Raw genomic sequence first — 27,068 nt, 5'->3', positions numbered from 1 at the left:
AAAGTGAATGAAGATGTTAAGATGTAAGCTCTGAAAACTACTAAAAATGAAAGCCATCAGTAGTCACAAAAAGTTTATCAGGCTAGATGCAATCATTTCTCCGCAGGCACCGGATGGGAAGGTATGAGTTAGGCCCCACACAGGCTGGCTCTCTTATAAAGCTGAAAAGGGTTCGGCCTCTTCCACCTCCGCCCTGGAGGAACAGAATCCGGACGACGACGGTGCAGGGCGGGGGTAAATCAGGCGAGCAGGCCTCGCCTTACCTCCCAGACACATGGCCGACCTCTCCAGAAGGACATCCCAACAGCTTTATCACTGGGGCCACGTGGCACTGCATCCGCTGCGGTTCCAGGACTGAACCCCACCCCCAGCTCTCCCAGTGCCCCTGCGGTGCGGCCCCCTGCTATTCCAGTGCTGAGATTCCCCCGCCACACGCAGAGCTCCACCCGTGCCCTCCACCGGTGCCATCGCGTATGACAATCAGATACAGGCGGGAGGAGGCGACAACCCCGCCGAAAGCACAGTGCAGGGTGGCTCGATATGGCCACTTAGCACAAGCGGCAGAGCTTTGCCCCATTACATCTATGGAACCGACTATAAAAGTGCTCTGGTTTTAGGATAGCTCCGATGAATATTCATGAGCTACAACTGCGTAACACTTGGCTCATCCTGATAACTGAACCCGTTGGCGACGCTCCGGGACTGGCGTCGTGCACCTTTGCTATTTATTGTAATGGGGCACCATCGAGACTGGCACAGCGCATCCCTGATGGCCTACAGTTCTGGTAAAAAAAAAACCATACATCTCTGCTCCGAGTTGGGGGTGACCTGGCACCCCTTGACCTGCTGACATCAGTCTGCTGTGATGTGAAGATCCTGCTTCTCCCTCCTCGCTGGATGTTAGCCGGATATGCCCGACTGGGGCCCCCCTACTGCTGTCCTCCAAGTCTTCACAAACCTGGGGCTGGCCCCAGCGGTACCGCCATGCAGAGGGCCCGGATTCAGGTCCTTCCAACACCCCGGGGGGGCTGGCGGGTGCCGCAGAGGCAGCGCTCAGAACCCCCTGGGTGAAGGAGAGCTCCGGCCATTGCTCAAACAGCAACACCTAGTGGCGAGATCTGGCAGCCACGACCGCAGCGTTCCAGGAGGAGTCCCGACGCATGGCGCCCGGCTGCGGCCCCTCACGCCACGAGGGCCTATAAAACGGGGAGCAAGGATTCAAATCACAGGGTGGCAGCAAAACGAAAGACCCTGGTGCGAGGCACCGGCCCCGACCACAACCGAACTGGAAGCCCAAAAAAAAAGGAGCAGGAGGAAACCGCAAGAACTGTGGCCTCCATCACCGACGGCAGGGAGAAAGCTCTCGGATGCTGCTGGGTCACATCCGGAGGGACCTTGCCTTTTCAGGTTTTCTTGGTCTTTATCAGGGTTTATTATGGCAGGAACACAAGCAGGTAAAAAAAAAAAAAGTTTAATGTGGGTGGACAGAAGCCAGGAGCATGGGACAATATTAAGCCAATTCCCCTCCCCACCCATTCAGCAGCACCGCCGCTCTCTACGCCAAGGATCTCCCTTCCCTCCCCACTCCAACAGCATCCCCCCTCACTGGGGGGTGGCTTCAGGCTTTCCCCCTCTCCTTCTGCAGCAGTTCACCGAGGCTCCCGTGCTCTGCACTTCTGCTTTTTTTTTTTTTTAGCGCGAGGCTGGGAAGTGGGCAGGGCCTGCTCCAAACGCATTTGGGGGGCACCAGACAGCAGGTGCCTCGGCTGCTTGAGGGGGCGAGGAGCCAGGACTTGGAAGCATGGCACGGGTGGCACTGGAGGGAGAGTGCTTACACTGCTGGGGGGAGGGGAAACAGCAGGCGCTTCGGCTGCTTGAGGGGGCGAGGAGCCAGGACTTGGAAGCATGGCACGGGTGGCACCGGAGGGCGAGTGCTTACACTGCTGGGGGGAGGGGAAACAGCAGGTGCCTCGGCTGCTTGAGGGGGCGAGGAGCCAGGACTTGGAAGCATGGCACGGGTGGCACCGGAGGGCGGGTGCCTACACTGCTGGGGGAGGGGAAACAGCAGGTGCCTCGGCTGCTTGAGGGGGGCGAGGAGCCAGGACTTGGAAGCATGGCACGGGTGGCACTGGAGGGCGAGTGCTTACACTGCTGGGGGGAGGGGAAACAGCAGGTGCTTCGGCTGCTTGAGGGGGCGAGGAGCCAGGACTTGGAAGCATGGCACGGGTGGCACCGGAGGGCGAGTGCCTACACTGCTGGGGGAGGGGAAACAGCAGGTGCTTCGGCTGCTTGAGGGGGCGAGGAGCCAGGACTTGGAAGCATGGCACGGGTGGCACCGGAGGGCGGGTGCCTACACTGCTGGGGGAGGGGAAACAGCAGGTGCTTCGGCTGCTTGAGGGGGCGAGGAGCCAGGACTTGGAAGCATGGCACGGGTGGCACCGGAGGGCGGGTGCCTACACTGCTGGGGGAGGGGAAACAGCAGGTGCTTTGGCTGCTTGAGGGGGCGAGGAGCCAGGACTTGGAAGCATGGCACGGGTGGCACCGGAGGGCGAGTGCCTACCCTGCTGGGGGGAGGGGAAACAGCAGGCGCTTCGGCTGCTTGAGGGGGCGAGGAGCCAGGACTTGGAAGCATGGCACGGGTGGCACCGGAGGGCGAGTGCTTACACTGCTGGGGGGAGGGGAAACAGCAGGTGCTTCGGCTGCTTGAGGGGGCGAGGAGCCAGGACTTGGAAGCATGGCTCGGGTGGCACTGGAGGGCGAGTGCTTACACTGCTGGGGGGAGGGGGAAACAGCAGGTGCTTCGGCTGCTTGAGGGGGCGAGGAGCCAGGACTTGGAAGCATGGCACGGGTGGCACCGGAGGGCGGGTGCTTACACTGCTGGGGGGGGGGAGGGAGGGGAAACAGCAGGCGCTTTGGCTGCTTGAGGGGGCGAGAAGCCAGGACTTGGAAGCATGGCACGGGTGGCACTGGAGGGCGAGTGCTTACACTGCTGGGGGAGGGGAAACAGCAGGCGCTTTGGCTGCTTGAGGGGGCGAGGAGCCAGGACTTGGAAGCATGGCACGGGTGGCACCGGAGGGCGGGTGCCTACACTGCTGGGGGAGGGGAAACAGCAGGCGCTTTGGCTGCTTGAGGGGGCGAGGAGCCAGGACTTGGAAGCATCCCCTCTTCCAGCTCCAAGTTAATTTCCCTATTTTATTGTAACTTTCTCACATCCTCTATCTGATCCACTATATCTAAAGTTCAAGGTTCTTATTGAGAACATTGTTTACGTTTATTGAGAACATTGTTTACGTTACGTTATGCTTTACACACTCTGTTAATTGTAAACCGGGTTGATGTGATGCATGTCATGAAACTCGGTATAACAAAAACAATAAATAAATAAATAAAATAAAATGGCTCGGGTGGCACCGGAGGGCGGGTGCCTACACTGCTGGGGGGAGGGGAAACAGCAGGCGCTTCGGCTGCTTGAGGGGGCGAGGAGCCAGGACTTGGAAGCATGGCACGGGTGGCACCGGAGGGCGAGTGCTTACACTGCTGGGGGGAGGGGAAACAGCAGGTGCTTCGGCTGCTTGAGGGGGCGAGGAGCCAGGACTTGGAAGCATGGCTCGGGTGGCACTGGAGGGCGAGTGCTTACACTGCTGGGGGGAGGGGAAACAGCAGGCGCTTTGGCTGCTTGAGGGGGCGAGGAGCCAGGACTTGGAAGCATGGCTCGGGTGGCACCAGAGGGCGGGTGCCTACACTGCTGGGGGGAGGGGAAACAGCAGGTGCCTCGGCTGCTTGAGGGGGCGAGGAGCCAGGACTTGGAAGCATGGCACGGGTGGCACTGGAGGGCGAGTGCTTACACTGCTGGGGGAGGGGAAACAGCAGGTGCTTCGGCTGCTTGAGGGGGCGAGGAGCCAGGACTTGGAAGCATGGCACGGGTGGCACCGGAGGGCGGGTGCCTACACTGCTGGGGGAGGGGAAACAGCAGGCGCCTCGGCTGCTTGAGGGGGCGAGGAGCCAGGACTTGGAAGCATGGCACGGGTGGCACCGGAGGGCGGGTGCCTACACTGCTGGGGGAGGGGAAACAGCAGGTGCCTCGGCTGCTTGAGGGGGCGAGGAGCCAGGACTTGGAAGCATGGCTCGGGTGGCACCGGAGGGCGGGTGCCTACACTGCTGGGGGGAGGGGAAACAGCAGGCGCTTTGGCCCCCCCGCTGGCTTCCAGCAGCGGTTGGAGGCCGTGAAACGCTGTTATCTGCAGCAGTGGAGCAGCTGCTTAATCAGCCTAAAACGAGGGTGAATATGTTTAAACCGACTGTCACCTTTGGAAAAATCCAGGAGTTTTATGGGTAAAAAAATAAATAAATAAAAAAATCGGTTTAAAATGAAGGACCCTGCATAGCCACCAGTTCAATGCCTGAATCGCAGGGCACGGAGCTGGCAAAAGCTTGGGTGAAATCCCCACTTCTCTGGCAGGGTTGACGTACAGGTTGCTCCAGAAGCCTCACTGGGCGCCTCCTAAGCTTCGAGGACCTCCAGCCTGGGTGCACGAGCCCTGCATGGGGGATACCTTTATAGCAGGCTCCTCGCTTGCACTAGCCAGGCTAGGGATGGTGCTCGCGTGGCTGAGGCCCTGCCAGTGTTTTACAGGCACTCCCTCCCTTCCGATGAGACAGAAAACCCATCGTCTACCGCAGGGAGCAAGCTCTACGGAAATAGCACCAGGCAAAAATCAGCATCTGCCTAAGGTGAAAAAGGGACTTCAACTTCTCCTTCAAGGAGCGAAGCTGCGACAGAATTACGGAGGAAACGCTCGGAGACACAGCGTGCACAAATGACGTGTGGTCCTCTACCGTGATTTACACACAAAAAGGAAGACTGCACGACCCTCTCGTGAGCCAGCAGGACAAGGAATACTTCGGGTTTCCGTATGGAAGAGCTTGCACACTCCAGAGTTTCCCCAGTCTGGAGTTGACTTTTCTTCTGCCTTTGGTGCCAAAATAATGATGGCAACCACCCGGACTGATGCCACAGAACAGAGCTTTCCCTAGCAGCTCTCAGAGCGAAGTCTTTATTCTGGCGCGGGACGCCGTATCAGAACGTGCGAAGAGATTGGAGCCAGATGTCGCGTTCGGGTTTCACGACCAAAGCTCCTTCTCCAACGTGCGGCTCCTGCACGCCATCTCCACCCGATAACCAAGAGCAGCGACGGTCGAGTACCATTACGACCAAGATACAAAACAAGAGCCTTTTTGGCAGCTCGTGTTTTGCACGTCCTAACGCGGTGCTTCCCAAACCTGTGTCCACAGTGTGACCCCATTTTAACCCTTGAAAAAAAAAAACAAAAAGTCACACAACCCCACAAGACAACCTGAACAGAACAGCAGACCTCCCCTCCCCCACCCACCCAAAACGGGAAAGCAGCAGTGGAAGTGGCGGGAGTGGCAGTCTAGGGCAAGGCCTGCGAGGCACTGCACCCCCCCACGGGACCCGAGCTGATCACCACTGCCGGCTGCGGGTCAGAAGGGAGGCCTGGAGGAAGGGGGCGCGACGGTGCGTGCGGGGAATGAACGGGTCTTATGACCCCCCCCACCACCGCCCTTTGGGAATCGTTGCTCTCACTAGTAAAGCACCACAGCCTTCTCCGGGCCTCGAGTCCTCTGACAGGCCGCACTCCGCGTCTAAAGATATCCCCCTCAGACCCTGGACGCACTGCCGTACCGCGAAAGCACCCAGGGCCGGTTTTCAGACCATTCACCTGCTCCCAAGAACGGAAGAGGCCCGGATTCCTTCTTGCCTCACCTTTCAAGACTGAGATTCGTACAATCCTCAGGTAATACAAACCGAGCAGACTCTTCCCATCAGGCACAAAGCTGCTGCTTACGAGCCCTGGGACCTGCGAGAGGTCTGTCTCCACCTAGGGGCTCGTTAGAGGATGCTGAAGGGAGCACAGGTGGCCTCTGGCACCTACCGTTCCACTGGTATCACATCCGAGCCGAAAAAGACAAAAAAAAAAAACGCCGTGTCGAGGGGCTTCTGGTCCGAATTTCAGGCCAGTTTTACACGCGAGAGGGAAGACGAATTCTAGCCTGCAATCATCAGTGTGCAGGCAACACCTTTCACCTACAGAGCAGCTCCCCTCCCTCCGATTCTAGGCCCCAGCACATGCACTGCTTTTAGCCACTTTCAAAGACTGCTCTGCTATTTCACTATTTTGTCATCATATCCTTTCCTCAGGACCCAAACTCTGACTGATTGTTACCCAGACCAAGAGCAGCTCCTGAGCCAGTGCAGTCTGCTGAAGCAGGCGGGTAGCTTGCATTTTCCCCTCTCCACGGCACGAACTCTGCACGTGCTGCAGACGCACTTAGTTTACACGAAAGAGTTTATGGCCCGACTGCATGCAATTCTTACATATTCCTGTCTGAATCTGATTTGGGAACCTCTCTGCTGGGATAAGGTCAAGTTAGCGTAAAGATGCACCAGGCCACGGCTCCTATCCTCATGTTTGCCCAGATATTCATGCACAGCCAAAACTGAAAACCTACTGCTGAGTTCTGAAGAATTTCCAGCTCGCTTCTAAAGTGCAATTTCCACAAACAGGAACTTGCATGAAACCGACTTTTGCAAACTGATTTCTGTAAACAATTTGTCCATCCCAAATGATCAGCTCGGTTTCACCACCCTTGACGGCTGGGCAGCGACTTCTACTTGCCTGGAGGAATGGGACTTTGATACTGGGGAGCACTTGGAGAACTGCTCTGATCCATACATCACACTGTCCTGGGGGAAAGGGGGTCCGATTCAGAATCAACCCTAAACTAAAAGCAAGGGAGCATTATAAGCTGTGCTCATGAAATCACAATCCCCCTGGCTTTGGTTTTACTCTCTCTCTCAAGAATGAGCACCTGACGCCCCTCATTCCCCCAACCTCACCTCCGAATCTTGATGGTTTTAAACCAAAACAATATTTGGGCCTTAGACACCCTCAAATTTAAGCTACAATCTTAAGGCTCCATTCCTACCCGGAATATTTCACCCACCCCGAAGCCTTCAAAGTGAGGTGGGAGGAGGGGGGAAGCGAGGCAGTGTGTACCACACAATCACTATAAGGAAACCAGTGGGAAATGCCTCCCCCTCCCCAGCATATCCTCTTGGAGGGCACAGCCCAGACTGCGCTGGCACTGCAGCACAGCAGGGCCAAGTGTCAGGCGTAAAATCAGCAGGAAAACCAAGTGTCCAGCTACAAGGAACCCAGGCGATTTCTCTGTAGACACCACCAGCTAAAACCACTCAGAACAGCTGCTTTTCACATCTGTATTCTGAATACATGCTGGCTACGGATTCCTTGTACAATTCTGTAATACCACTAAATTTAAATTACTCATATGCTGACACTAAATCTATACACACACATACATACTGGTGGAGGCTTATATGTTAAAAAGTTAAAGCAGATATACATTTTAAATAAAACCAAAGATGCATGCAGAATGAAACGATTTTTGTACATTAAACTATGGCCCCAGCATACTTAAAAATACACCTTTACATATTATGCACATCGGTATGTGTGTGTACACACATATAAATATATATATATATATAAAAATAAATAAAACACACAAACTGATTATGCATGTATATATTATCTACAGTGTAGTGCATGTATCAATACTGGAAGTGTATGTGTACACATATACCTGTGTATATATAACACACAAGCTGATTATGCACGTATATCTACAGTGCAGTGCATGTAACAATACTGGAAGTGTGTGTGTACACATATACCTATGTATATATAACACACAAGCTGATTATGCACGTATATCTACAGTGCAGTGCATGTATCAATACTGGAAGTGTGTGTGTACACATATACCTATGTATATATAACACACAAGCTGATTATGCACGTATATCTACAGTGCAGTGCATGTATCAATACTGGAAGTGTGTGTGTACACATATACCTATGTATATATAACACACAAGCTGATTATGCACGTATATCTACAGTGCAGTGCATGTAACAATACTGGAAGTGTGTGTGTACACATATACCTATGTATATATAACACACAAGCTGATTATGCACGTATATATTATCTACAGTGCAGTGCATGTATCAATATTGGAAGTAAAGGCAGGTACATCTGGTGAGACAAGTTTACAAACACACATAAGCACACACTGCCTACCAAGACAGATCTGACAGGGCTGCCTCCTCCTCCTCCTCCCTAGCCCCTGAACCCCCGGGCTTAGTGCGGTTTGACAGAAGGGGAAATAAACATACGAAGAAAAAAAAAAGGAGGAAGGAGGAGGAGGAGAGAAAAAGAGGGTGGATTTACAACCAGGGACCACATTTCCATTGCAATAAAGGAAGCGAGGGTTATTTGCTGGCCCAGCAAAAGAAACTTTTTCTTCCCCCCCCTAGACCGGGGGGGGGGGGGTTCTTGCAGGAGGGGGGGGGGGCTCTGCTGGCTGATCCGACGGGCGGCAGCGGCCACTTACCTGGGCTCGGGGAGGATGATCTTCTTGCTGGCCCTCGCTGCCGGCGTGGACTTACTTTTCTCCATGGCCATCAAGTAGCTCACGTCGGCCAGCACTGCCTCTAAATCCGCCATCTTGCCTCAGCTTCCTGCTGCTATTAAAAAGCACCGAATCCGCCCCCCCCCCTCCTGCTCTGCTCCTGTCCCCCCTCTCGTTCACGGAGAGATCCACATGAATGAGGAGGGAGGGAGGGGTGCCGATGATCCCCTTTTTGGGGGGGCCCCCTCCCCCTTTTTATGCTGAGCACTGTCTGGAAATGGAAGAGTGATGGGGTGGGAGGGGGGCTCTTGCTTTGCAGCCCCTTCTTGCTCGGAGATTCTGGGGTGGAGGGAGGGGGATCTGGTGCAGGAGGGAGTGGGGGAGCCCCGGGCTCCTTCCCTGCAGGCTCAGATCGTGTGAGGCGGCAGCAGCAGCAGGAGGAGGAAAGCTTCTCTGTTTTGCCCACTCCCTCGCTTCCTCTTGCAGTCCCAGTGTCAGTGGGAGACGCACACGAGCAGTGAGGAGCCAAGCCCACAGGCTCTGCCTTAAAGGGCGAGCGGGCCTGCCACTCCCGGCGCGGCCACAGCGCCCCCTGCTGGCCCCGGGCGGCCTCGCGCCGACAGGTGCTTCCGGCACACACCGCAAAGGGGCCAGCAGCTCTCCGGGGGAGGAGGAGGGGGGGGGGGGCATGAACCCAAGAGAGCCCCCGCTGGCCAGCCCTGGCGGCCGGCCTGCTGTCCAAGTGCATTGTGGGAGTTGGAGTCCTCCGGTTTTTTGAAAGCGGCACAAAAAAATACCTGCGGGAGAGTTAAGATCCAGACTGGCAAAATACAACAAACATCTAAAGTAAAAAAGAAAGAAAAAGAAAAACTCAAAGGAAAGAAATAGAGAAAACGTCTTTGGAAGAAAAAGGGAGAATGGAAGCAAATAATTGAAAGGACTTTTTTTGGATGCGGCTCTAGGAAGATTCTTTACTCCTATAAAACCTGAAATTTTGGTTCTGCAGCAGAAAAATCCCCCAGTCATTTATTATTGCAGTGCCATGGGGCTTACATTTCCTTATGTTTCTCGCTCGCTTTTTCTTTCTTATTTTTTTTTTTGCCCGCACTCATTTTAGTTTTAGCCCTTTTCCTCTGATTTATATCTTTAATTATCAGCAAATCGCAGCAGTTATGGCTTTTCTTTCAGCGAGCATCACCGTTATTGATCTGAGAGCACTTTTCCTCTAGGACCACTAAACCTTAATGTGCACTGAAAGGAAAGATAATGAGACAGTTTCCAACTAACCCAAGGATCGGTAAACTCCCCTCTCCCCCCACCAGAAGTTGCTACAGGCGTAGCAAGTCCATAAAACCACAACAACAGGGTCAGGGAACGAGAGCAGCTGTCTGAATGTTTCCTCCTGCATGGCCATGTAATGACCACAGCCCACGTAAACTTGTAAGCTAGGAGAGAGACTATTTATGCCAATCCAGGCGGCACCTTTTATTTCCACTGGCAGCCACCCTGAGATAAGCTGCTGCTCCCAAGTTTACAGAGTCAGCTGCAGCTGGACCGTGCTGGGCAGATCCTCATCTCGAACAACATCCATCATCGCTGAGGACTCAGCCCTGCCAGGTTCCAGCAGGTGGAAGCGGGAGATAGTTCTCAGTACATGTGGTTGGGCTTTGCCCTGGAAGTAGTCTGTCCCCCCACTTCGGGAATCTGGGCCTGAGTCTGCCAGTTCCTGGGAGGCCTCTGCAGCACATGGCTGCCACGCCTGGACTTGGGCTTGCCTGACAAAACAGCGGCACAGCTCCATTCATTTTCTATACCAGCAGCTTTTCCTGCTTCTGCCTCTAACTTCTGCCCTTCCCTCAACATCGTCTCACTTCCTTCCTTCACTCTTCTTTCCAGTTTGATTTTCTTCTCCTACCCTGATTGAAGACATTGCTCAATTAGGGTCGAGGCCAAATATGGGATTTTAATGTGCGTAGGCCTTCTCAGCAAAGGGGAGCACAAGGCACTGGAAAGCAAGGGAGGCAGCTCCCCTACTGCACACACAACACCCACCCTCAGTCTTCACCCCCTCCCCCCAGCATGGGGACTGTGAGCAGGGAGATACTCACATGCCCTGCAATGGGGTCCCCCTCCTCCCCCCTATCATTTATTTAGTCTTTAGCTCACACTTTTTCAGTGGTGGCTCAAGGCGATTTAATTTCACTAAAAAAGCCTGTGTGAAGGGGGAGCTGCAGCGGGGCCTGTGAGTGTGTACCTGCTCACAGGCCCCGTCCTAGCTTCTTTCCATTGTAGCCAGATGGACTCAGGACTAACAGGATGTACAAAAGCTATTCCTGGACAGGGCGGTAGGCTGCCCGTGGCCCACTTAATACTGCCCATGCGAAGGCTGTATCTTCTTGGGCCTGACCATCCAGGCGGTAGAACCTGGAGCTGTATATGGAGGACCATGTCGCCAACCGCCAGATCGCTGCAGGCAACAACAGCTTGGTTTCTGCCCAAGAGACTGCCTGGGCCCTCATGGAATGAGCCTTAACTTGTAGAGTTAAGGGCTTTCCTGCCTCTATGTAGGCTACCTTGATTACTTCTTTGATCCAGCGGGCTATGGTTGCCCGCGAGGCCGCTGCTCCTTGTTTCTTCCCACTGTGAAGAACGAACATGTGATCCGTTTTGCACACCGGTTCCGATCTTTCCGGGTATCACAGGAGGAGTCTACCGTCATTTAGATGGCGTGAGATAGTATGGTTCAAGTGAAACTCAGAAACCGCTTTCGGTAGGAAGGAGAGAACAGTGCGCAGTTGTATGGTTCCAGGTGTAAACCTAAGGAACGGTTCCCGACAGGATAGGGCCTGTAGCTTGGAAATGCGACGAGCTGAACATATTGCCACCAGGAATACAGTCTTCAATGTTAAGAGGCATAGTGACAGACTGCATGTTGGTCTAAAGGAAGCCCCAGCCAGGAAGTCTAATATTAGATTGAGATTCCATAGAGGCTCCGGCCACTTTAGGGGTGGTCGGAGTTGTTTAACCCCTTTCAGGAAGCAGGACAAGTTCAGATGGGTTGATAGCTGGACACCATCCACTTCTGCTCTGAAGCAGGCCAGTGCGGCTACTTGGACCTTGAGGGAGTTGAGAGACAACCTCTTCTTCATACAGTCCTATAGGAACTCCAGAATCATGGGAATCTTGGCTGTCTGCGGGAGAATCCTGCTGTCCTCACACCAGGCTTCGAATACTCTCCAGCTCCGTATGTATGACAGGGATGTGGAGAACTTGCACACTCTGAGCAGGGTGTCAATCACAGCCTTTGAGAAACCACGCTTCTTCAGGCAAGTCCTCTCAAGGGCCAGACCGTAAGAGAGAATAGAGATGAATCTTCATGGAGAATTGGGTCCTGCCAGAGGAGGTCCCTGTGTGGAGGTAGGCACAGAGGGTTCCATGCCAGGAGTCTGTGCATGTCTAATTACCATGGTCGTCATGGCCAATCCAGCGCCACTAGTAGAACTAGTGCCCTGTGATGTTCTATCTTGCGGATGACCCTTGCCAGTAGTGGCCATGGGGGGAAGTGTACAGTAAGTCTTCCTCTGGCCAAGTCTAGACGAGAGCGTCGATTCCTTGGGATCGTGGATCTCGTCTGAGGCTGAATAACCTGGGGGACTTGGGCACCGAGACGGGTGGCCAGTAGATCCATGGCTGGGAAGCCCCAGCGATTTACTATCAGTTGGAAGGCTGTGGTCGACAGCATCCATTCCCCCGCATCCAAGCTCTCTCTGCTGAGGAAGTCTGTTGAGACAATGTCTTTTCCTGCAATGTGGGAGGCCGAGATCCCTTGTAGGTTTGTCTCTGCCCATGCCATGAGAGGGTCTATCTCCAGAGACACCTGCTGGCTCTTGGCTCCTCCCTGGCGGTTGATGTAAGCAACCGTTGTCCGACATTACTTGAATTGCTTTGCCTCGGAGCCTGTGGCTGAATCGCAGGCACGCTAGTCTGACTGCGCGAGCTTCCAGGCGGTTCATGTTCAATTCCACCTCTTTCTTGTTCCATTGTCCCTGGGCCGTCAGTTCCTGACAGTGGGCTCCCCATCCTCACAGGCTCACATCTGTGGTGAGTAAGATCCAGTTCGGTGAGGATAGGCTTACTCCTCTGCTTAGGTAGTCTTCCTGTAGCCACCACTGGAGCTGAGAACATACCTCTGCTGGTAGTTGGAGGTGAATTGAGTAGTCCTGGGACAGTAGGTTCCATCATGACAGTAATGAGTGCTGGAGTGGTCGCATATGGGCCGTTGCCCACGGGACAACCTCCACGGTTGATGCCATGAGGCAGAGGACTTGAAGATAGTCCCATACCTTGGGGCCTGCATTGGTCATTAACCGTTCTAATTGTTCCAGCAGTTTCCTTCTCCTCAGAGGAGGGAGGAAGACTTTGTTCTGTTTGGTGTTAAAATAGGCGCCCAGCTACTCTAGCGATTGAGAGGGCTGCAGACTACTCTTGCCCGTGTTCACGACCCAACCAAGTTCCTGCAGTAGGCTCTTGACACTGCTGGTCACCTGTCAGCTCTCTTCCAAAGACTTTGCCCTGATTAGCCAATTGTCCAGGTAAGGGTGTACCAGACTCCCTTTCCTTCCTCAGTGTTGCCACCATGTCCACCATGATTTTGGTGAAAGTTCTGGGGGCAGTTGCTAGGCCAAAGGGTAGCACTTGGAACTGATAATGGTGACTCAGTATCACAAAGCACAGGAAGCGCTGGTGATCCTGATGGACTGGGATGTGAAGGTAGACTTCGGAAAGGTCCAGGGAGGTTAGAAACTCTCCCGGTTGTACTGCCATTATTACGGAGTGAAGAGTTTCCATACGGAAGTGTAGAACCTGCAGATGGTGGTTGACGTTCTTGAGGTCCAAGCTGGGCCGGGATGATCCTTCCTTTTTGGGAACGATAAAATAAATGGAATAGTGCCCCGTATTTGTTGGAGCACGGGAACCGGAGTTATTGCCTTCAGACCTAGTAGTCTTGATAGAGTGGTTTCTACTGCCAGTCTCTTGGAGTGGGAGTGGCAGGGTGACATCATAAATTTGTCTTGAGGGATGCTGCAGAACTCCAGAGTAACCTTCTCGAATAGTGTTTAGAACCCATTTGTCCGATGTTATCTCGACCCATCTTTGGTAGAAGACTGCAAGTCGACCCCCTATATCCTCTTCCTATGGATGGGTCGGCCCATTCTCATTGTGGAACATAGCTGGAGCCTGCCCCTGGGCCTGCTCCCCTCCTAGTCTGTCTGTTCCGAAAGGGCTGGGACCTTCCGGAGGGACGAGGTGCCTGGAACTGCGAGTTCCTGAAGGGTCTAAAGCGCTGCGATCCTCTGCCCTTGGTTCTTCTTGGGGAGGGACGCTTAGATATTTTATTCCTATCTTCCAGTAGCTGAGGCACTGGGGATTCGCCCCATTTGCTGGCTAACTTCTCCAATTCGCTTCTGAACAAGAGAGATCCTTTAAAAGGCATTCTTGTGAGATTCACTTTAGATGTTGCGTCCTCAGACCAATTCCATAGCCATAGTTGTCTTCTGGCTGCCAGTACCAAGGCAACGCCCATGGCTGAGGTGTGCACCAGGTCTGAGCTTGCGTCTGTGAGGAAGGCTGCTGCAGGTTCCATCGTCTCACTGGTATATGTTCCGGAGTTATTTGGCTCTCTCAAGAGGAGCAAGCAGGAACGTGCCACCAGTGCGCAGCAGGAAGCAATCTGCAGTGTTATTACTGTTGCATCGAAGGCCTGCTTAAGGATGGATTCCAATCATCTGTCCTGAGTGTTCTTCAATGCAGCCCCTCCCCTCAACGGCAATTGTTCGCTTTGAGACAGCACAGACCATAGTGTCCACCTTCGGGAAACGCAGGCGTTCCTTGGTCACTGGTTCTAGGGGGGTATAGGGTTTCCAAGCCCTACCCCTTTTGACGCTGGCCTCTGGGGCATCCTATTCCAGGTCAATCAGTTCCTGGTTGACTTCCATCATTGGAAAGTAGCTGAGGCCTTACGAAGGGACACCAAGATGGGGTTCTTCTTTGGTTCCCCCATAGGGTCCGTGCCAGGAATACCCAGCGTCTTCAGAGTCTGGGAAACTAGGGCTGGTAATTCGTCCTTGTGGAAGAAGCGAAGCTTGGTTCAGTATGGTTCCATTCCTGGAGGGATTTCTCCTTCTTCCAGGGAGTCACTCATCATCTGAGGTGTCTGGGACCCTGTTAGGGAAGTTCTTGGTTAGGCAAGTCATGTCTTGTGGCATCCGAGCTGGGCCGGGAGGATCTTGTGCTTCCGGCACTGGTTGAGCCTGGGGTGCAGCTGGGGCTGATTGTGCCTGAACGAAGACTTGCAGCCCTTGGAAAAATTCCAATCAGAAGGTCCCTGGGTCCATGTTAATCCCAGGGGGAGTCGGAGTAGGGGCCCTAGAGGGGCCCTCCTGTTGGGAAGCCATCTCGGAGATGCAAAGGTCTGGGGAGCTATCGTCAATAGCTCCGGAACCATCTCCCGACAGTAAGGCACCAGGCTTTGTTTCCCTTTGGGCTTGTTCGCAATGTTGACTCAGGCAGGACTCCAATTCAGGCTGCGTGGCTCTTATGTGGCAGGCTATTCAAAGAGAGTGCCTTCTTGGGTGCTGGTGGCATTGTCTCTGTTTGCGTGCGTGTTGTAAATGCGGCTGTGCATGTAGTTATGCGCACCACTATGTGCGTGCAGCTATATTGAACACGCACAAGTTAGGTGCCTCGGCCACCTGGCCCGCCCTGCGCGTACTGCTGGTCGAGAAGGGAAGATGGCATTCCCCCCGAGGGTTCTCCACCTCTGTGGACCCTTGCACCGGATCAGGGCCTAGCCCAAGCAAGGCTGCTCAACCCGATCAGTGCTCCCTTCTAACCTTGCCGGGGACGGATTCGGCACGGCAATCCGAGCTCTGGAGACCGGAGACCTGAATTTAAAGATTTTTCCTTACCTGGTCTCTGCGCTTACCGATCGTGTGCTGGACGGTCTCCAGCTGCGGGGGAAGAGGGAATTACCTTCACTGCCGCGCTCATTTCTGCACCCGCTGCCTTTCAGCCACACTAGGTGCCAAGTCCACGCCGGGAATCGGCTGCTGGATCAAGGCCCACCTCAGACGGATATCGGAGGTCACCTCAGGAATTCTCGACTGGGGGAGGGACCCTTAGATATCACGGCAGGAGAGCGGGGCTCGATCTTCCTTAAGGAAAATTTTGTTTCTTCTTTGCTGTAATTCTTAGCACTTTTCTACTGTGTGGGATAGTGTCTGTATCTGCTAGGAGACTGAGATATACTGAAGAGCCGAGGTTACTGCAGGGTATGTTTAGAGTGATGTCAGCTGGTCTCCCATCTGCTAGCAGAAGAGCACAATACCCATTGGTCCGGAGTCCATCTGGCTACAAGCTAGGAAATGATACATTTTCTCAATGGAGAAAGGTGAATATGGAGTGCCCCCAGGGATCTGTTCTGGGATACTGCTTTTTAACATATTTATAAATGACCTGGAAAAGTGAATGCGAGAGGTGATAATGTGCTAATGACACACTTCTTCAAAGTTGTTCAATCACAAGAGGATTCTGAGAAATTGCAAGAGGACCTTGCAAAAGTTGGAGACTGGGCATGCAAATAGCAAAAGAAATTTAATGCGGACAAGTGCAAAGTAATGCACTTAGGGAAGAGTAACACAAATTTGTAGCTACACAATGCACAGTTCCACATTAGGAGTTACCATTCAGGAAAAAGATCTAAGAGTTATCATTGAAGTAGCAGCCAAGAAAGCAAACAAAATGCTAGGAATTTTTAGGAAAGGAATGGAGAATAAAACAGAAAATATCATGCCTGTATTGCTCCACAATGTGACTTCATCTTGAGTATTGTGTGCAGTTCTACATCTCAAAAAAGATAAAGCAGAATTAGAAAAGGGCGACCAAAATGATAAAGGGGATGGAAAAATTCCCCTGTGAGGAAAGGCTAAAGGTCAGGTTGCTTCAGCTTGGAAAAGAGACAGTCGAGGAGAGACCTGATAGAGATTTATAAAACAATGAGTGGAATGAGTAAATGTGAATCTGTTTACTCTTAAAACTACAAAGACTAGGGGAACACATTATGAAGTTACTAATTTGAATTTGTGATCTGGAATGGTCACTCTTGGAAATAGTATACTGGTCTTGCTGGACCTTTGGTGTAACCCAGCATGGCAAATCTTATTGCTCTAGATAGGGCATATGGTCTTTTTCTGTCATCCCATTTCTATAAGCTTTCATATATTCTATTTTTCTATGGTAGTAGAGGAATAGCAGGGGGTACTGCAGGTTAGGACAGAGGTGCACTGGCAGAGATGTATATGGGATTCACTTCTGGAATAGCAGGAGAGAAGGGAGCTGTTGGCAGGACTAAGGTACATTAACTGTATGTGAGTACTGGAAGAGCAGGAGCAGGACAGGGGCAGGAGTGGTAGTTTCTACTGCTCAGGTACATTGGCAGAATAGTATGGGGTTTAGTCATATAATAGTGGGGGTGGGAGTGATGGTCAGTACCCCAAGCTGTCAGTAGGGCTAAATAATGGAAGTATATGGGGGCACTATAGATTGTACCATTCAGGAATGTGTTAAATTCTTTATATTTAGCAGAGAATAACTAAATATTTGCACACAGTATCCCTGCTCGCTGGGCTGTAACCAACCATTTTATTTTCAATCTATATTAGTTATATCTGGACTTGATTATTGTAATTCTCTATATATAGATTTGCCTCTATCATCTTTACAGCATTACAGATGGTTCAGGATGCAGCAGCTCAGATATTACTAGGAACATCTCACAATGATTACATATCTCCTATTCTAAACTCACTGCATTGACTTCTGATATAATAGCAGATAAAGTTTAAAATTTTAATAATATTTGATTCTTGAAATGCCAAAGTACCAGCCAATACCAGTGCAGTCCTGAAAATTTATGTTCCACCATGCCCATTAAGATCTCTATGGAAAAATCTGCTGGATGTACCATTTTTAAAAACGGCATCTATGTGAAATCCATGAAATAAATGTTTGTAGTAGCCTGCCCAATAATTTGGAATACGGTACCAGATAAGCTAAGGATAGAGACTGGTGTAAAAACATTTAGAAAGCAGTTAAAGCAGTACTGTTTGCATAGGTATGCAGCAGTTGAATCATGCGTTGAGGAATAGAATCTTTTGGGTGGACAGAAAGTGTTAACATAGGTATTCAGTGTTCAAATACTTTGATTTGATGAATGTTCATTGTACCCCACCATCTAGAATGAAATAGTGCAGTTAATAAATGCTTTAAAATAAACAGCTATTCTTTCTTTAACATTTGAGACACAGGCACTTGCATTTTGTTAATGTTTTTATTCCAAAAAAAATCCCCCCTCAAATAAAACACTATTTTTGTCTGAAAGCTAGAATCTGGTACACAAATCATTCCTGTGATATTAATGCTGAAGCAGGGACCTCTTTCATACATATATGCACACGCACGCACATTTTCTCTTTGAAACCTAATTACAATATTGGTGCATAAGAGCAAATGAACAAAAAAAACCTATACACAACCAAATAAAAACAGAATTCAGCTCCTGTCACTTCTGTCTCACCAGGCAAACCAAAGCTCTTAGGAAAGACATTTTTCATGTCTCCTAATGCTTTTTAACATTTAATTTTTTTATTACTTGTAGCACAAAATGGAGAATCAATGCTAAACCAAGAAAAAAAAAAAACACCCCAAAAATAGAGATATTTACAAATTTTCTTCAAACAAAAAACCCCCAACCCTTTAAATTTTGTTTAATTTTTTTTCTAAACTTTGCAATGCTGACTTCAGTCTGGTTTCAGGTTTTGACAGATGGGAGGTGCTGAGAAATGGAGAGGGGATCAGAGGAGGAGCTGGATTCCCCTTCCACATAGAAAACCAAATCAGATAGATTCTAATATATTTTACTTTCACAAAATGACTTTTTGTAATAATTTCTTCAAGCTCCTGCTCTCAGAAATGTCTGCTGCATACTTTTGTTTGCAATGCTGTTGCTCTGTTCAACCCTCAGTCTAAGTCCAAAAAACTAAGAACCCCAGGGAATAATTTATGGCTAAAAACATCCCTCCACTCTGAGGCACTCTGCAGGCTTGCAATTCCTGCATCCTCTTATTTTCCCTCCAGTTCATTCTGTTTTTCCTTTAAACAAAAGTAAAGGGTTCCTCTTCAAAATTATTTTTGTAAAGAAAAATATACATGTTTATATATTTTTCCATAGGAATCCAAACCAGAAGAGAATATTCTGATTTTGCCTAAATAGTCTTCATAATAATAGAAGTAGTCCCAGATAGATAGCAATAATAATATTCACCAGAGTGTGTGCATGAGTTTATCTGCAATAGCCTCAAAAATCCATTGCAGAAAGAGGCGCATGACTGAAGCAATGTATGTCCATTAATGTCTCTGGAGCCAGGAAGGGCGTACCAGGCAGTACATCTCTGAAAGAAAAGGAGGCTTATTCCCCCCCACAGTCCATAGGTAGAGCGAGCATCCTCACCAACCTTCCCAGCACCAAGTTCCATTTATTGCTCACAAATTCCTTCCTTTCTGACATTGTCTTATCCAACTTCCATTCTCTTTCCAGAGTGGGCAGGAGAGGAAGGTAAAATCAGAACCTCTTCTCCCCTGCACCCGACTGGTGCTGTTTAGGTGACAAGACCCCTCCCCATCTTCCTGTGGATGTCTGGAAGAGCACAAAGGACTCTGGTGTGCTCCCAATGCTGAATCAGGAGCAAAGTGCAAAAAGTAATGTTTTCTTTTTAAATAAACCTTTCAACAGAGGAAGGCTGTCCATGTAAAAAGTCACAATGCCAGTTTTAACAGTCTCCACGGCCTCTGACTGCAAGTGGCTGGTGCTTTCAGCACTGGTACGCACCTGAGAAAAGGCGGGAGGATCTGTGTTACTGTAACACACTAGAGCCAGGGCACCCACATTTACAAGCATAGAGATAGAAGAACAGCTCACTGCCGCAAAGCTGGGCCTGTGAGATTACCTATGGCCAACCTTCCTAGTCTCGCCTTTTTGTTAACCCTGGATATTAAATCCTATATTTTTCCCCCCACTAGTAATTTCTTTTTTTTTACTTTTTTTTTTTTTAAATTGCCATTTCGCAATTCCTTTGGCATATTTATTATACCCGCAGTGCTGAAGAGTCTCCGACATTGATTTCTCTTCTCCAAGTGCCTTTCAGAGAGATGTGCAAGAACAGAAACTATGTATGACTATTACCCGCCTCCCTCCACCAAAGAAGCAGGGTGTGTAAAGATCAAACGAGTCCCTCCACCCCATCACTACCCCGCCAGAGCCCTCAATCTCCTCTGGAGCCTAATGCACAGAAATGCTACTGACCTCATGCACACCCAGGACCAGCCATGCACCACAGCTGCTTTTAGTTTCCTGTCCCAACTTCCACTTATCTACTAGGGCTTGCTTTAGAGTGAAGAAAAAAAAATACCCTCACTGAAGCTGCTCCTGGCTTTTTGTGGAAAAAGCAATGTTGGTGATCTGTGAGGTCTGAAAAACTACATACAGCTGCCTAAAGAGCCACAGCACATGCTCAGGGAATAATCCCTGTCTAGAAATCCAGGGAGACGATCAGGCTTACACAGTATCTTATACTGTCTTGCTCAACATTGAAACTTTACCGACATTGAACCCTGTTCTGATCTGGAGCTTTAAGAAAATATAAGCAGGGCATTCAGACATATTTTAGACTGCTGCCCCTTAACAAATGAGGACCAGCCCTAATAAAAAAAAAATATATCAGACCTTAATTTTCAGACCCTAAAGATCACAGGTGACCAGTGGACCTGCTTGAGGAGTTTGTTTAAGCTGGTCTGAGGACCCAATAGCACCTATGGATGAGATCCACTTTAATTAATGGATCTGGCAGGGGCAGCATTCATAAAATGGAAAAGAAGCCTTGGGATAAAATAATAGTATTTGTAAAAACAATTTGTTTGAAAACAGGATGTGTAGGCCTCAGTGGCTCCTGCCTCTCACTAGTGTAACTCTGCCAATTCATAACCATTACCCAGGCCTAGCCAGCGAGGGCACAGTCGATGGTACCAACAGGCAGCCCATAACAGAAAGAGTTGTGTGAAAATACATAAACTATTCACAAAGAATGACTTTTCCACTTTGTAATCACAGCAATAGCCTATTACATATGGAAAGGAGCTGGACAAGGCGGAGGGAATGTTAAATCTTCCCCCTTTAAGAATACAGGAAGGATTAACAGACCTGAAGAACACAAGGTAAAGGCCTGGAATTAATTTGGTATAGGAATTGTACCACATCTGAAAGTTGCACAGGGGATGACTGGGTGGGTAGAGAAGACTGAATATGTGCATTCACAGAGCAGATTTATTCTGTGGAACAGACTATAGCAACCCCATCAATCTCCCACCACAAACAATTAGCCTCTTAGTGCCAGTAACTATGGGCCCCTGCCCATCATGCTAGATGTGTACAGAGCGGCACAGGTGCTGGCTTGGCATGTCTGATATCCAACGCAGGGCAGAGGAGACCATAACTTCTAGTAGCACAAGCTCCCAGAGGCCTGCTCTTTCTTCCACAGCTTGTTGCAATGTTGAGGTGATCCTGTTTTCAAGTGCCTGGTGGGTGGGCGCTCTTCAGTCAGCCCAGGACAACGGAGCACTTTATACCATGTCAGGGACAGGAATGGCGTGAGACTGGTAGGGCCATGTCACATGACACAGGAAGCAGGGCTGTTATGCTGGCAGAGTGTGAAGCAAGAGAGACTGGATACATCCCACTTCTAGGGATTTCAGTACCTATGGGAGCAGTGTCAGCCTCCTTAACTAATTTTCTGAATGAGTTTCTCATCTGATAGGCAGTACAAACTGTTAATAGACAGGTCTGAGATGAACTGTTCGCAAGCCCCACGTGTAATCTGTTTGCAACCACGCAAGTCAATCAGGTTCACATTAGCAATCCGCCGCAGGTAGAGCAAGCATTGGTCTGTCAGCTTATTGCAACCTAGGAGAGAAAGAATGCAAAAGAATTAAAAGGAAAATCTCATCAACAATCCTATTCATGATTCTTATGAGTACAGCATGCATTGGTTTGGCAGCTTTATGTAACTTGTAAAATGAAGGGTCAGAGGGAGAGCATGGAAGCAGCTGGGTATACAGAAAGGGGACTAGGCAGGACAGAGAAAAAGCCAACAGCAGTAGCACAGAGAGAGAAGGGAAGGAGGAGAACAGCCTTAGCAGATAGGCAGGGGTTGATGATTTAAGGTCATCAGGGATGAAGGAAAGTGAAGTAGTTCAAACAGACTACAGCAGCCTGTGGAAGAGAGGGACAGCATCAGAAGATCCATACCAGCCAGGTTTAACTCTGTGAGAGAGTTTCGTGTGGAGGACCCAACAGCAGTGAGGAGGTTGACAGACTGATCAGTAAGATGGCAGCAATGACTGAGGTCGAGCCGGGACAAAAGAGGCATGTGACGAATAATGAGTCGTAGCGTGGCATCGGTGATGTCCAATCCTGCCAGCCGGAAGTCTGTCATATTCCGGAGCTTGCTGCGATTGTCATGACCTGAGGACAGAAATATCAAAACTAAAATAGAAAACAAACGACTGAACCCAGCAATAGTTTTCCAAACCAACCAGTGTACTAATTTTAAATGCAATTATGAATGTTTTTATTGGAAGCCGCTTAGGATATGAGAACGTGGTCTACAAAATTTTGTAAATATAAATAAATTACGAATTCATTGCCCCACAGCATGTGCATCCTCACAATAATGAATCTTCAGTGCCTGCTGGGACTCCAGGAGTATGAACTTTCTCACAATGGCAGCAAAAAATGAATCTCAGGCTCTTTTCAGTGCCTAGTCAGCCATCCAGGGTAGGGTAACTAAATTCTTTGTGGACAAGAGACCTTGTAACCATGCAAATTTTATGATGTGTACACTAACAATGCTATAAAATAATAAACGTGTACATGTACAGAGGTGCAGCAAAGCAGTACCTGGTTTTTCCATTGAAGGGGTTAATAAATCTCGAATCTGTGGATCCTTGATGCCAACTGCCCACCGTAGATCAAGTGTCCTGAGAAGGGGGCAACTGGAAGTGCTAAGTGCAGAGACAGCCGACCAAGAGCATCCTGCTAATATGAGGTCTTTTAAACCTGTTGGAGAGAGACAAACAAAGGAGGGGTAGATAAAATATAGTAATGAAATAAGATATCTATGCCTGAACTTGGACATTTAATTCCTTCCTCACAATCTTTTTCCAGATTTGATCTTACTGACTATCCTTTCGTCTATAGGGGAAATACACACCTTGGTGTGCTATAAAATCTATACATGTTTGAAAGTAGGACAATAATTTCAATTACATAAGCTGGAAAGTGTTATTCTATTTATGGTCTAGTCTCCCGGTTAGATAGAAGGCTAAAGTGTAAGTCTTGGGACATGAATTCTAGTTTCACCAACACCATTAACCTAATACATAACCAAGAAGGTAATAAGAGTCCATTGCCAGATAGGTGTGTGAGAGATCTTCTCCCTGAGGAACAAGCTAAAAATAAACAAAGTTTGTAAGGAAAGAATGATAGAGCATATGGCGAAATATTGCTTAATGGAGAAGATCAGCATGAATTTACCAAAGGGAGGTCATGTCTTAATAATCTATTAGAAATCTTTGAGGATATAAATAAGAATGTGGATAAGAGCAAGATGGTTGATGTAATGTATCTACATTTTCAGAATACTTTTGATAGAGATTCCTGAGAATTAAAGCTACAGAATAAGAGGCAATGTCTACTATGACTGGTAACATTACTTTTCAAGCCAGGTAAGTGCCTGCTTCTTACAGCCCAATCTCTCTACTCAACTGTGACCTGAAGTTATTAGCCAAAGTTCTAGCAGAGAGGTTGAATGTCCTACTACCCACTCTAGTTTCCAGTCATCAGGTGGGATTTGTCAAGAGGAGGAAGGCTAATTACAACATTATTAAGTTAAATACAGCTATGCACATATGCCAATCCTGATTGACCCCAGCCTTGGTTATCAGATTCGACTGAGAAGGCGTTCGAACAGGTATCGTGGTCTTACGTCTTCTCCTTACTTTGCAGATATGGGTTTCAAGGAGATTTTTTGAAATATTTGCTGCTCCTTTTTTGATAAGCCCGTCTCATGGATTGTGGCTAATACCTCAGGTGATGTCCACACACAAAGAGGAGTGTGACAATGTTGCCCGTTATCACTCCTTCTCTATACATCCCTCTTGAGGAAAATAAACCGTAACCCCAATATATCATGTTTTAGAGGCCCCCCCACCACCTTTCAAAATTTCTGTATTTGCAGATGACGTATTGGTCTTTATCATCAGGCCACACAGATCGCTACCCGAAGTGTTGCAGTTGCAAAAGTCGTTTGGACAATTTGCTGGCCTCAAAATTAGCCAGGATAAATCTGAGGTCATTGATGTTGCCGGAACCCTTCAAACAAACACTCTGGGCCTGGTAGCTTCCCCCTACGATGGGTACAAACCGAGCTAAAATATTTAGGTATTAAGATCCCTCTAAAATAAAAGAACTTTTACAAAACATACACCCCCCTTACTTTTATATAAAAAAAACTTAAGACTTGGTTCTTCACCCAAGCATTCCCGGAGAGCTAAGAACAGGATGAATGACATTATCAGCATAGTCGTTGTCCCCCAGCCTTTCTGTACATATGCCCCTTAAGATTTTGTCAGTATTAGTACTATAATTCATGTATGTACACTCTAAGCTCCACTAAGATCCTAGTCATGCCGCTGTAAATTGTTAACTGTTAAAGGTTACGGTTTAATTGTTAATTTGTAAATTGTTAAATGTTCAATGTAAAACGCCATCGAGGCGACAGTTTCTTTCTTGTAAACCGGTGTGATATGTATACTTTACAGGAACATCGGTATATAAAAATTAAAAATAAATAAATAAATATACCAGCAAGACTTAAATAAATGGCAATCACTACCTCTCTCACTGATAGGTAGAATCCAACTCTTTAAAATGGTGCTTCTACCAAAATGGAATTACATACTACAAATTATTCTTGGAAGAGAAGTCCATTAACTGCTATTAATCAAGTTTACTTAGGGAATAGCCACTGCTATTAATTGAATCAGTGCATCAGTAGCATGGGATCTTCTAGGTGTTTGGGTAATTGCCAGGTTTGGCCTCTGTTGGAAACAGGATGCTGGGCTTGATGGACCCTTGGTCTGACCCAGCATGGCAATTTCTTATGTTCTTAAATGGCCCTGCTATGGGTAACCAAAATGGACTATAAGTGTCTTCTCGGGTCCCTGCGGGACTTTATCTGGTGTGGGAAAAAAGCTAGATTACCTAAGGATATCCTTACCAAACTTATAAAAGATGGGGGCCTTGGCTGCCCAGACCAAAGCATGTTCAACCTAGCATGTGGCTTGCGCTATTGTCAGGGACTGGCTCTTTGCAACCTCTTCTTTCGTCCCATATCAAAACCTAGTGGAATGGTATGGAGTCCCCTCACTTAATCCCTTATTGCAGATGGAGCTGCAAAAGATCCCTCCCCATATTAGATTCCACAAACTATTTCACACTTGTAGGAGAGCTTGAATGCAGCTATGTAAGACTTACAACCACCCTTATCGTATGACTTCGCTAATAACGACTACCGACAATCCCTCCTTTCCCCCAGGCTTCACTAAGGCCACCTTTGCCAAATGGCATCGGCAAGGCCTCACCTATGCATATCAAATGTTCACAGGTCAAAGGCTTGATTTTATGACCTTAAAGCAACAATTCTAACCGTCACAAGCGGACTTCTTTGCCTTCCTGCAAGTGCAACATTTTATCAACAACTTACAATTCTTTGCAGAATCCAATTCCAACCAGTAGTGAGGGCAGTCATATCCCTGGGAAAGACAGCAACCCACCATTTCCTATTAGCAGAAGCTGGAAAGCCATATTTCTTGGAGAATCTACATGCGAAATGGATGAAATGGTCTATTTTCTACTCCATATGAAGATTTCAAAAATATATTTATTGCCTTTTCTGAAACCTCGGATAACATTCTTTCTTGGGAATCAGACTGTAAATTATTTTGGCAACTTTATACCACCCCTTACCGGGCCTTTCGATATAAGTTAACTACCTCCGATTTATGCCCAAAGTGTCAGCAGGTTTTTGGCACCTTTTTCCACTGTTTCTGGGAATGCTCATTAATCTTAATATTTTGGGATGCAATTCGAACCACATGTACACAACTGCTTCAAACAACTCTACCTCTGGACCCTAATTTGTGGCTTTTTGGCTCCGGGATACTTATGCACCAGCAATTAAATCCAATGATACACCTTTTTCTTGAGAGAGCTAGCTTAATGGGCAAGAAATTTATACTGACTTGTTGGTTGGATTCGCAAGGGCCCAATCATGAACACTGGTTTCAAAAAAATGATTCATCTGTGTTCCTTGGGAGTATGTCATAGCTAGATCCACGTCACCAAAGAAGTTGGCCAGTAGCCAACAAATTTGGGCACCCTTAACCTACATAACACCTACTAAGGTGCGAACGTTAGACCCACAACAATAAACGGATCTGTATGATGGGCTTGGAAAAATCATATGAAACAAGTGGTAACAAATCTTCAAGCAGCCCCATGAAAGTAATGCCCCTATTAAGAGCGATCTGCCACTGCCAGTACTAAAACATTATGGTTGTCTCCCAAAATGAACTCCCATACCCCCATCATTCCAATAGAATACCTCTCTTAACCAACTATGTACATGCTGAAACCTGCGATGTACCTAGTACCCTTACTATTCTATTTGTACCAGATGTTAGCTGCATGTAGCGTGTATGTCACTTGCACCTACTTATACTTTATATTTTATACTCCATACTTTGTCATTTATATGTATTTTATTGGTATCCAAGCTTACACCGATGAAGATGCTTTGTGAACGGAGTGGAAGGACAGGGGGGAGGGAAAGACACAAATGGGAGAAAATGTTCTGGGAAGTTTGGTTTGTTATATGCCATGTATTAATCTGTTGAACAAAACTCAAACATTAAAAAAAAAAAAATAATAAGTTATGGCACCAAAGACTCTTTTTATGTGCTGATGTGTTCAGGCTTGGATTTGGCAATAGGCAATAGAAGCGGAGAAAGTTTTCCAAAAACAGCCAAAAAGGCCAAGATTAGAGCTCACAAACTTTGATGCTGCAGCTCTGCAGAAAAAAAGAGATGGGATAGGGACTCCATCCTGCTTGTCCTCGGAGAACTAAATAAAGTCACAATAGAAAAAAAGAAAACATTTTTGGCAATGAGAGCGCAACTGAGAAATATGGAGTAAGTTTTGGCTTTTTTTTTATCCGGTGAAGATTAAGGTAATGAATTAATAAGGCCAAGACATTTTGAGATCCCTAAGAATGAACACAGCTCCTTCAGTCAGAGACCAGTGAAGCTGAAATGTACCTTG

At 48.5% G+C, this 27,068-nt stretch overlaps 2 protein-coding genes across 7 annotated transcripts in view; both read right to left on the bottom strand.

Moving 5' to 3' along the window:
- Nucleotides 1-9,042, bottom strand: part of GRK2 (G protein-coupled receptor kinase 2) — a 115,796-nt gene extending 106,754 nt beyond the window's left edge. Inside the window, exon 1 of one of the 2 annotated variants that reach the window (XM_029575926.1) lies at nucleotides 8,501-9,042. In XM_029575926.1, the coding sequence (XP_029431786.1) occupies nucleotides 8,501-8,613 (113 nt within the window). In that variant the 5' untranslated portion in view covers nucleotides 8,614-9,042. The remainder of the gene's footprint in view (nucleotides 1-8,500) is intronic. The other variant, XM_029575924.1, reaches the window with a different exon arrangement.
- A 9,088-nt stretch (nucleotides 9,043-18,130) lies between these two features.
- The window catches only part of KDM2A (lysine demethylase 2A), a 98,830-nt gene continuing 89,892 nt past the window's right edge, over nucleotides 18,131-27,068 (bottom strand). For all 5 annotated transcript variants that reach the window (XM_029574940.1, XM_029574942.1, XM_029574941.1 and 2 more), the window contains 3 exons: nucleotides 22,587-22,745; nucleotides 21,936-22,151; nucleotides 18,131-21,590 (listed from right to left, as the gene is read on the bottom strand). In XM_029574940.1, the coding sequence (XP_029430800.1) occupies nucleotides 21,409-21,590; nucleotides 21,936-22,151; nucleotides 22,587-22,745 (557 nt within the window). In that variant the 3' untranslated portion in view covers nucleotides 18,131-21,408. The remainder of the gene's footprint in view (nucleotides 21,591-21,935; nucleotides 22,152-22,586; nucleotides 22,746-27,068) is intronic.

The sequence above is a fragment of the Rhinatrema bivittatum genome, chromosome 13, assembly GCF_901001135.1.
Source record: "Rhinatrema bivittatum chromosome 13, aRhiBiv1.1, whole genome shotgun sequence".
Classification (NCBI taxonomy): Eukaryota; Metazoa; Chordata; class Amphibia; order Gymnophiona; family Rhinatrematidae; genus Rhinatrema; species Rhinatrema bivittatum.
The sequence above is the reverse complement of the archived record's forward strand: the minus strand, read 5'-3'. Positions and strand labels throughout refer to the sequence as shown.